Consider the following 11,562-nt stretch of genomic DNA (forward strand, 5'->3'; position numbering starts at 1 on the left):
TCCCTCAAGTCCAAGGGGTTGCTTTTATAGAGGGGGAAATCAGATTTGGGAGGAGATCAAAGTGGTTCCCCAAAAGCATGGTGGTGTAATGAGTTGATGAGTGATTTAAGGGATTATGTAAGTGATTGTACTTTTGCTTATTTAACAAGCAAGCTCGACTCAAGAATGGGTGATGTGACTAATGCGATGAGACATCGTGCTTAAAACCATGTCCGAGTATTGTCGTTTAAAACTCGCTCGGAGATTAAAAATCTCTCGATTTAGAGTTACGTTTAGAACGTCGAAACTTGGATTTCAGAGTCAAAATATCTAGAGATGAGTTAAGGATAAACTTAGTGTCTATTTTGACTCGAAATACTATTTTGATGCCAATGGCACAAACAGAATTTGATTCCAAGTTACAAACTCAAAAATCACATTTGGGCCGAATTTAGGGTGAATTTGGGCCTGAAAGAGGCCTGAAGACTTTCCGTCTCAAAAAATTATACAAATTTACCATAAATTAGGAAATCACAATACAAGACTAAAATTCAACTGAGATTTAGCCTAAATTAATATCAATTAATTTTTAAAATTAATCGTTTATCAATTAAATAATTAATAAAACGTGCACAGAAAATCACAGTGTTACAAAACTATCAATCATTATCCTCTTTTCATATATAAAAATCACCAACTTTTTAAATTAAAATCTTTTTCTAACAAAATGAAATTGGCAACATGTGAGCATAGGCTAGGTTGGGATGGCTTAAGGTTTGTCCTTACCCAACCAACATTTTTGGTCGGATCATTTTTCTAAATCCGGGCTCGGTCCTATACCCGATGATAACCCGACCCGAAATATCGATCTGATCAGCCTTTAAACCCGAACCCGGCCTAGACCCGATTAAATATAATGCATATTCATTTTAGATAAAGTTTCTCATTATTATTTATTATTATGAATATGTAATTTGACATATAAAAATGATATATGTATACATGTATATGTGATGAAAAATTAGAGAATCAATTATGGTTTCAACAAAAAATGTGTATTACTCTCTACACATTTGAATAGAGACACATAAAAATATGACGACTTGGTGAGTGAGTGACCATGATACATGTCGGTCATGTTTGGTCTCTACCCGGTCCTAAATATTATCTTAGTCTAATTTTTGAACTCGAATCTGATCTAAATCTGATGAGACTCAACTCTATTGAACCTGATTATGATCGATCGGACCGGATGAATGGGAAGGGTGTGGTCATGCTCACCGCTAAAATTGGCATTCTACATGACAATGTATATATAATTGTTATGAATAACTACTCTGTGTGCATATTCCTCTCTGAGATTTCTTTGTTTTCTCTTTTTCAACGAAAGAGTAAACACGATCATTAGTCACCAATATAAAAAATTAAAGGACACAATGTGTTAAAGCAAATAATGCCAAGATTGTCCCAGATTAATACATCCTAAAGTGGTGGCTAAGAAATACTCGCATTGATATTATACATGATGTTCATGGAAATGACGTTGTGGAAGATCGCAAACTATATAACCTTTCATAGAGCAATTTAGGCAACTTTGCCACACTATGATTAGATTGGCAGCTAAGAGTGTCAACTTTTTTGTGTGGATCTAATCAAAGACTTATCATGCACTAAAGAATAAAAAATTAATCTTTTTTAGTTTGTGGGCCTAAACCAACTTATTGATAATGTGTCAACTTTTGAAAAAATGCATTAGTTTGTGGGCAGGGGCAATAATGGGCCTAAACCCCTACATAACAGTTTGTCTCTCATATTAGATGCGGCTCAAGGTTTTAGACTTTAATTGAAAATAAATTTAAAATTTTTATTTCACAGTTAAGGTTTTGTTAAAAGTTTGAACTTTAAAATAAATAAATGATAACATAATTATAAATACAGTATAATATTTATGCACCATCATTATAAAATTTATATATAAATAGTATATTATCCATAACTTATTTATATTCTTTTTTGAAGAGTGAATGATGATAAAATATGAATAGTGGATTATATATTAAAAGTATATAAAACTCATATATTGTTACTGTATAAATTTTTTCTCTTATAAATAACTTTAAAATATCAAAATATTTCATTTTAAAATGACATCATTTTGATACAAGATTTTTCAGATAAACAACTTATATCAGTTAAGTGATTGGGCTATAGTCGAAATGTCCGATTTGAACTGATTTTTATAATATGAAAGATAAATATAGTTATCCACTTAAAGATAAATCCATATTTTTATAACAAAAATAATAAATCTCACTTCTTCTTAATTTGTTTGAATTATCTTTTAATTTATGGTGAGATATCATCATGTAATTTTATTGTTTTTTAAATAAAAGATAAGGCATCATATTAAATAATTATGATATAACAAATTTTCTCTTTTCCAGCGGGGAAGGTGTTGCTTTCAATTTGCGCAAAATGAAGACAATGTCTTTAAATACACAGGGATGACTTATTTCACGAGGATGAAATATGTCAACAATGTTTTTATATACAAATCAACACGTATCCAACTCCTTTCGGTTAGATATATATCCATTAATGATTTAATATTCCATTGAACTTTCAAATCTTTTTAAAATGTTTTTATTTATGAAAATCATAGTCAAGTCATACAAAAAGTGAGTCATTTATTTTATATTTGAGAAAAAATTGTATGGACCAACCGTGTAAGAGTTTTTATATTATCATTGTATTATCTATCAATTCTATTTTATCATCGTTGACTCTTAAATAAAAGTTATACAAATTAATAGTAGATGATATATTGATTGTATAAATCTTTATAATGATAATCTATATATTACATTTTTATATATTATAATATTGCTATGCATAAAATTGTATAAGGACCAAGAGTTTTTGTGTTTCTCCAAAGGCACAGAAATGACTAAAATTAACTTCGGTAGAATATTTTAGTTGGATTAAGCAGTGAAATTTTATCTAATTATTTAGGTACATACTGTTAACAAACTGTGGGTTCATTTTAGCATATATATATATATAGGAGTGAGTTATTTGAACAGTTAAATTAAAAGAAATGATGATATGATCAATAATTAAATTTAGTCGTAATAATTTATGTATTTTTGTAAGACTGAAACTTATTTTTATCGGAAATTGCTCTCACTTGAATCAGCCTCCATATATATATTATTGGGATGTTTGACATATATTAATGTATAAGATCTCATGTTGTCAAGTTTTAAAATGAAAAAGATAAATCAATTTTATATATTAGAACATTGACTCAAATCCTTTATTGTATAAGGTGTTGGTTTAATGGTATAAGGCCTTGTTAGATCTCCAAGATAACCAAAATGTCAAATGTTTGATTTTTTAGAGTAACACTTGTTGGAAGGAGCAATCATGTACCCTGAAAAAGATTAATTCTTTACTCAAAAAAGATGAAGGAATACCCTTTGTAGTACCAAAAAATCCTTTATTGTAACATGACCGAACTAAGTTGACATTTTTTGAGAAAAATATGAATGCACTGAAAGTGTAAGAGTTTTTACAATATCATTATTTCTTCCACCATTCATTTTCAAAATTATTGACTCTTAATAAAAGTAACGTAGATGAATAGTGAATGATATACTGGTCATATATAAATCTTTACACTTCAGGTGTATAGATATTGTTCTCTAAAAATTTTGGTATGTTTCTCTTCTTTTTTGGTACTACCAAGATATTGCTAAGATGAAAATATGAGTATAAATACTACCTTCTAAGTCACGAGTATAGAAACAATTTTTATTGTATCCACCTAGAATTGCCAAAATTATAGCCTTTCAATTAAGTTTACTGTTTTAAGCTTAAAATATATGAATTGAATGTTTGTTTGACACAATCGCTTCAAATGTAAAATAATGATAAAGATAGTTGAAGTTGAACTTTACACTCATTCTTAGTATACACTTGATTTTTTATTTCATATCCATTTAGTGGCGATCAATTCATATAACAACCTCAAAATTACTAACAACTAATGTTTTAGTCAGTTAGCAACTTTTGCACAAAATTCCTATCTGTAGTAACTTTGTTACATAAGAATAAGAAATATGACTTGTAAAATCATGCCTATATGTCTAGTGATTCATGCATGCAAGTTAAGTAAAATGCAACATCTCAAATATGTTAGTCGTTAATATCCTAGTGTATACTAGCACTTTACCAAAAAATAGTTATATGTCTAGTAACTACAATGATAAAATTTAGATTTACGAACCTTCAAACATATCTCTATGTCTAGTAACATAGACTATTTAGTTTTCGATTATAAAATCACAAATAATACAAGCATATGTCTAGCAAATGTACTATTTATTGAGTTATGCAAGTTCATAATAATGCAGAAAGAAACTTAAGCAAATATTCAAGATTCAAGCAAAAAGTTGATCAAACTAAAGGCAAGAATAAGTAAATACAAAACTCAAATGAAATCGAACTTAGTGGATTAATTTTGAATCAAAGTGTACAAATTAAATCCATGCTACATTCAACCCCAACAATTGAGTACTTAGCTACTTATATCCATAAAATGTAAGAATGATAGAGATAATATGCTCATGGGGTGGTAGAACCACTCACAATTGAGTATTGATTATCACCTATGATGCGTACACTTAGTTTCTATGAACTAAGTGAACTAAGCTTTCTAAAACTTAGCAAAAATAAATCACAATTTGAAGAAGTAAGAGTGTGTTTTTTTGGAGTGGTCTTGGAGCCTTTAAATAGTTTTATGGTATTGGCTTCTATGCTCAGTGCATTGTCTGTTTGCTAAGCACGAGTTCCAGCTGGTTGGGCGTGACTCTTGGACACACTAGGTTCGCTGAGCGTGACTTCCGACGTTGAGTGCACCACCCATTACATTCAGTGTGATAAGGCATTGAGTATAATCTAGACAATGAGCGCAATCTAGACAATGAGTGTAATCGAGATAGTGAGTTTGACTTCAATTTTTTTAATTTAGACGCTCAATGCAGGATTTGTACCGAGCGTGCCTTTTCTTCTGTTGAGCGTGGATTCAGCATTGAGTGCATCTATGAGATGCTGTCTTTTTCGCTGAGCGTGATGTTTGTGTTGAGTTTGGCTGAATTTTGCCCAAAAGCTTAGAAGTTTTTGCTCCTTTATCCAAATTAAGCCTACAAACCACTTGGATCAATATTTAGCCAAACAATTAAGCTCTTAATCTTATATAAGTCTATGTTCAATTATTTGAGTTGATTAAGTCGTTAAAGTGTCAAAAACTTAGTGTAAATTATACATCAAATTGTCACTTAACATATATCCCTTCACCTTATGGGTAGATAACTAATTTATTCATAATGTGTAGCAGCCGTAGCTAACTCTTCCAACAAATGTTTTCTAAGGAGTTGAATTTTTAATATTTTAATTATCTCAGAGATCTAATAGAGTTTTATACTACTAAACCAATATCTTATTGGTCTATTTATCTTCTTTTATTCTTATATCAACACCGGGAAAGTGATATGTATTGATTTTCTTTTACTATGTAGACGAAAAGTTGCATTAATGTGGTAAATTATACAAATGTTGCACTTGGCTTATAATATTGTTAGAATACATGGAGAGTAGATCTTCTATCAATTATATAGTGTTACTTATTCTATGCCTTATGAGCAATATAATTAATTGAAGAAAATATATTTAAATTAAAATATAGGTATTAAGTATTTTTCTGACTAATCACATTCATAATACATGAAATAACACATATTATATGATAAAATATGTACACCCAAATACTCCCAAATACACATCTATTATCCACCATTCATGTTTAATCTATATTAACTCTTAAAAAAATAATACAAATAAATGGTGAAAGATATACTGAGGTGTATATAAATCTTTATAATAATAGTGTATGTATATTATACTCTTAAAATTAACCATGATTAAAACTTATATCACCACTTAATAGATTGTTATCCTCATATTAGGAGATAACTTATCTCCTCATATTAGGAGATAACTTATCTCCTAATAGTGTATGTATATTATACTCTTAAAATTAACCATGATTAAAACTTATATCACCACTTAATAGATTGTTATCTTAAAAGGGTATGATATTTATATGAGAATAATGTATCTCCTCATATTAGGAGATAACTTATCTCCTCATATTAGGAGATAACTTATCTCCTCTAGCTAGTAAAAATGTGACATGTGTGCTATTGTTTATTTTTAAAAATATTTTTTTACAGAAAATGATGAAACATGACACATGTTATGATTTCACTAGCAGGAGAAGATAACTTATATACCAAGAGATACTCATTTTCCTCTTTATATATGGTGGGAATATAAATTGAGAAAAAGATGTATGCACTAACAATGTATGAGTTTTATCACCATTGATTTTTTGTTATTGTTGACTTTTCAGAAAAGGTAATCCAAATAAACGGTGGATGATAAAATGCATACATACAAATCTTTACACTCAGTATATATATTTTACATTCATATAAATTTATATAAAATCATCATTAGACTAGAACCAGATTCTCTATTCTAAAAATCTCTTGCCCTCGTGTGTTCCAAACAAATCATAACCCACTAGAAAATATAAAAATATTATTTTGTATTTCTTTTATTTTTCTTTTTAGCATGTGTTAACTTTTCATTCAAAGGATATACAGTATGACACAAAATGTGGGAAAACTTCTTCAGATTCCATTAGACTCGACTAATAATAAAATAATCATAGAAGTTGGGTGTGATGAGCATTAATAATGTTCACTTGATGCAGATTCTCTGAAATTTAATTGATCTATCTTCTATTTCCTTTTCTCAATCAAATCCCAGATTTCGAAAATCTGAATCACAGATTCTATATATAGAGAAACACCGAATATAGAATAAGAACAAAGTTTTGTAGAAGCGCCCACAAAATGGCGCAGATACCCTTTACTCAACTCACATTCATCCTCATTTGCACTCTCTCAATTCCCAACCTTGTTCACTGCAAGACTCTCAAACGTGACGGTAATATTAACACCAATTCTCAACCTTAATTCGATTCCTTTCATGGGATTTTCATTTTATGTAATTTATTGCAGTGAAAGCTTTGAACGAGATCAAGGCTTCTTTGGGGTGGAGAGTGGTGTATGCTTGGGTTGGTGATGACCCGTGTGGAGATGGAGATCTACCTCCTTGGTCTGGTGTCACTTGTTCCACTATGGGTGATTATCGTGTTGTCACCGAGCTGTAAGACTCCTGTGTAAAGGGTCATGGCCTAGTGCACGAGGCTCCTGTCAGGGAGAATATATGTAAGCAGTCTTACCCTCGTAAGTGAAGAGGCTCAAATATCAGAAATAAGACTGTTTATATCTACTCTTCCAAGACTCCACTATATGAGAGCCTCGTATATTGGGTCGCCTCATACATCATGTTCTTTTTGTTGGTTTTTTTTCGAGAATATACCGGCCTGTTTCATGAGTAAGAAACTAACTTTCGGGTACGGTCAAGCCCCTAAGTTGAGGGATTTGTGATAACGGTTTTTTTGTATAAACATGAATCTTGACATGTTGATGGGTATAAAATCAATTTCTGATGGTAGAAACAGAGGAACCAGTCAAGTGAATAATCTATATATATGATTTAGTACAATGGAATGGTCCTATTTATAGGCCAATGATCAGATACAAAATAGCCATAACTTAATTACAATATCAAGATTAATCTATAATAGCTACAAATTAAGATGATATCAAATAATGCTGAATCAGTGTCAAGTCATATCTTAACACTAGGTATGGTCAAGCCTCTAAGTAGAGATTCATCTTATTGGTTTTTAATGTTCACGTGAGTCCTGGCATGTTGATAGGTAAATAACCAATTTCCAGGTATGCTAAAGCCCTGAGTAGAGGTTCATCCTAACGGTTTTTTCTTTTTCTTTTCATACACTTGAATCCTGACATCAAACTTTACCCAACAAACACATTGAATTGATTCTGCGGTTATACTATCAATTAATAACTGAAAAAAGAGAGCGAAAAAGATTTTGAACTTTTAAGTCTAATCAATGTCCGAAAGATGAGGAATGAGAAAGATTGGTGTAATTGGAACAAAATTGTAACACGCATGCATTTATACACTCATCGTACTCTTACGCCAGTTCATCGCTGTTGGATTATAACTAAGTCCACCTCTCTTTTTGTGCATGCTTTGATTACTCCAACTGATTTCGCCTAGTTTGTCACACATGAAGCAGATGTGGCACATGAGATATCGACATCAAAAATTGATGTGTAACTAACTTTTTCCTTATTGAATTTGTGTTGTTTTATTTGCAGTGAGGTGTATGCAGTGTCCATTGTGGGGCCTTTTCCAACGGCTGTGACAAACTTATTGGATCTTACACGGCTGTAAGTATCTTGATTAACGTATGTTACATTTTGATCTAACAAATGGCCTGAGGAACATGTGCTTTTACCTGATACCTATGGTTGTATTGGATTTGGATGATAGAGAAGGCAGAATGAGAAGTTAGACATGTATGTTATTCAAGTGGTTTTGCAGAATCACCTGGGATTTTAATTGGTTGGCAAATGATAAAAGTAATGGAAGGTTGGGTTCCTAATTTGCAATAGCATGTCGGAGTAGTTGTTGTTGTAGCCCTAGAATTTAGTCTTGTGTATGATTGAAGACCAAGAACTTTGTTTACTGTGGTGACTTTTATTGTGCAAGCATAACTGTGAATGATTTCGCCTTGAGACATAGAACATGTGTGTGTCAGTCTAAGATTTATGTTAACTAAAACAGTTGTGAATATATTAGGAAGTTGAAAAACTGTGATTGGTTCATCAGTGACAAAACTTCAGATGGGAAATTAGGATTTGCATGCTAAGATGGTATCTTATTCAGTTACAGTTTATCCGCCTTCAGTATTTTTGTTCACTTTAAATTACAAAATATAAAATTTAAGTATTTACATTTTCCCACTCCTTTTCTAGTTCTTATGAATTATATTACTACTGTGTGCTTATGCAGGGATCTCCATAATAACAAGTTGACAGGGCCTATTCCTTCTCAAATTGGACGATTGAAGCATCTTAAAATACTGTATACTTATCTAATCCCTCTCTGTTTCTGCTTACTCTCCATTTTCTTATATGCTTATTTGATACGACACATCATTGCAATATAATGATGCACTTTGTTTATAGTAATCCTATTCTCTTTCTATAACATAGACTGGTTTTTATGTTAATAGCTGTTGTTGATTTACGAGGATTATGCTTTTTCCACTGCTTTTATGCGATAAATTGTCGACCTTCTGATGCTTTTTCTTCCATTCTTTAAAATATGTGGTTCATTATTGGAAGTTGTTTCCGTGCAGAAATTTGAGGTGGAACAAACTTCAGGATGCAATTCCTCCAGAAATTGGCGAGCTTAAAAGTTTAACACATCTGTGAGTAACTTTTACTTTCCTGTTATTAACTCTGGACTTGTTAGTTATTCTTCCCCCATTACTATATCTTTTTTCAGGTACCTAAGCTTCAATAGTTTCAAGGGAGAAATCCCAAGGGAGTTAGCAAATCTTCCAGACCTTCGCTACCTTTATCTTCATGAAAACCGTTTAACTGGAAGAATACCACCGGAATTCGGCACTATAAAAAACCTTCGACACTTGTAATGTTCAAATCCTTTTACGAATCTTCGACTACCGAGTCATCTATACACATCTCAAGCTGTTTGTGTTGCATGATCATACTGTTGTGTTCACAGGGATGTTGGTAACAATCATTTAGTAGGCACCATAAAGGAACTCTTTCGTATTGAAGGTTGCTTTCCAACACTTCGCAATTTGTAAGTTCTTGCTGCCGAAATGTTTTCCTCTAGTTAATGCAGTGGTCTCTAGCTATTGACAAAATTTGTTCTGATAACCAGATATCTCAACAATAATTATTTCACCGGAGGAATACCCGCACAACTTGCTAACTTGTCCAGTCTTGAAATCTTGTAAGCACCTTTCCATCTATACAACCTATTCTTCTTCCTCCTGCCTGTGTATGGAACTATGAAAGTATTGTTAAACAATAATGTTACTGTTTCAATATCCATTATTCCTTACAATTTGAAACTTCCAATTGTTGATTTTTTTCTTCTTAAAATGTGAGGACAGGTATCTGTCCTACAACAAAATGTCCGGTGTCATACCATCGAGCGTTGCTCATATTCCTAAATTGACGTACTTGTAAGTTCGCCTTTCAGATCAGTTCTTTGATAGTTTACTGGACTAGCTGTTAAAAGTATACCTTCAAACTCAAGTAGAATGAATAGCTGTTGATTGGAATATATGCCATCTGTTAGAAAAAGAAGCATTTTGCATCAAATAAGGATTCTGTATGAATTTTTTTAACTGTGATTTCCTTGCCCTCTGCTAATTAGACTGACAAATACACTTAAATACTTTGCAAGAAATGTTTGGCATCTTTGTGAAGTGTTAGCAATGTCAACATTTTTTCGATCTTTATTCCAGGTACTTGGATCACAACCAGTTTTCTGGGACAATTCCTGATCCCTTTTATAAGCATCCATTTTTGAAAGAAATGTGAGTTTCTGACAAAGTTGAGTAAATCATCCATTTTCTTGTTCTTCATTGAAGTGAGTAATCATATGCTCTTTGCAGGTACATTGAAGGAAATGCCTTCGGTCCTGGTGTCAAACCTATTGGATTCCATAAAATGCTTGAAGTTTCTGATTCAGACTTCCTTGTTTAATGAAACATAAAATATTTTATTTTTCAGGAAGTATTGTGTATATCTATTTATACAGTAGTTCCACTGATTATCTAAATGAAATAGCCAAATAGGTAATCCATTTTTTGTCTAATATGCATTGTTCTCATCAATAATCAATAGTTTTAAGTCTACTATTGATGCTCTTTTGCTCTTTTCTTTCTGAGTTGATTGTACTAAAGATTGTTTTTTGTACTCTAGGTTTTAGCTTCAAAAAGTGCCAAAGATTACTATAAACACAGATAAAGGAAAATAACTGTTAGTGTTCCCTTCAATATACTAAAGATTTGATGCTTTTAAGGGCTTTTTCATTCAAATATGTTTTTGATTGAGGCTATTCAACTTTAAGTACCAAAATGTGCGTGTTTCTTTGGAGATTGTTGAGAAATTGTCATTGGTTTATAACTTAGAACATTGATAAAAGAAAATATTTCACTAAAAAAAATTCAGCTTTCTAACATGAAAAAATATAATATTCCGATGTTAACATGAAGGCGTGTGACTTTCAGACTTTGCATGGCTTGTTACAGAGATGCTTGAGTTGTTATATGGTTAGGTTTAGTGCGGAGATTCCCTTCAATAAGTGCATTAATGTCTTTAGAAATTCAATGAGTGATATTGTAGAGGTTCCCTTCAATATTGCATTTAAGTGCATGTGTCCCAACAGCTTCTGCAAAAACCCGTGGTTTGGTGCAGAAAAATCAATAGGAGGATCTAGATAGAAATTATCAAACTCAGGAAAGAAATTTCC

The 11,562-nt window shown here is 31.6% G+C and overlaps 1 protein-coding gene across 1 annotated transcript; it reads left to right on the forward strand.

The window, feature by feature from the left end:
- On the forward strand, positions 6,799-10,942 carry LOC109337184 (probable leucine-rich repeat receptor-like protein kinase At1g35710). Its single transcript, XM_019574103.1, has 11 exons — positions 6,799-7,053; positions 7,128-7,275; positions 8,364-8,435; positions 9,061-9,132; positions 9,410-9,481; positions 9,559-9,702; positions 9,799-9,879; positions 9,961-10,032; positions 10,196-10,267; positions 10,553-10,624; positions 10,703-10,942. Exons 1-11 carry the CDS (start codon positions 6,960-6,962, stop codon positions 10,791-10,793), a joined length of 990 nt encoding a protein of 329 aa, XP_019429648.1. The 5' UTR covers positions 6,799-6,959; the 3' UTR covers positions 10,794-10,942.

The sequence above is a fragment of the Lupinus angustifolius genome, chromosome LG02 (genome assembly GCF_001865875.1).
Source record: "Lupinus angustifolius cultivar Tanjil chromosome LG02, LupAngTanjil_v1.0, whole genome shotgun sequence".
NCBI classification, from domain to species: Eukaryota; Viridiplantae; Streptophyta; class Magnoliopsida; order Fabales; family Fabaceae; genus Lupinus; species Lupinus angustifolius.

Excerpts from the sequence above, each read along its gene's own strand:
- LOC109337184 (XM_019574103.1), top strand. The coding sequence starts at position 6,960 with ATGGCGCAGATACCCTTTACTCAACTCACATTCATCCTCATTTGCACT. Across the intron at positions 9,133-9,409 it reads TTGAAGCATCTTAAAATACT|AAATTTGAGGTGGAACAAAC; the intron begins GTATACTTATCT and ends GTTTCCGTGCAG. Across the intron at positions 9,703-9,798 it reads ATAAAAAACCTTCGACACTT|GGATGTTGGTAACAATCATT; the intron begins GTAATGTTCAAA and ends TTGTGTTCACAG.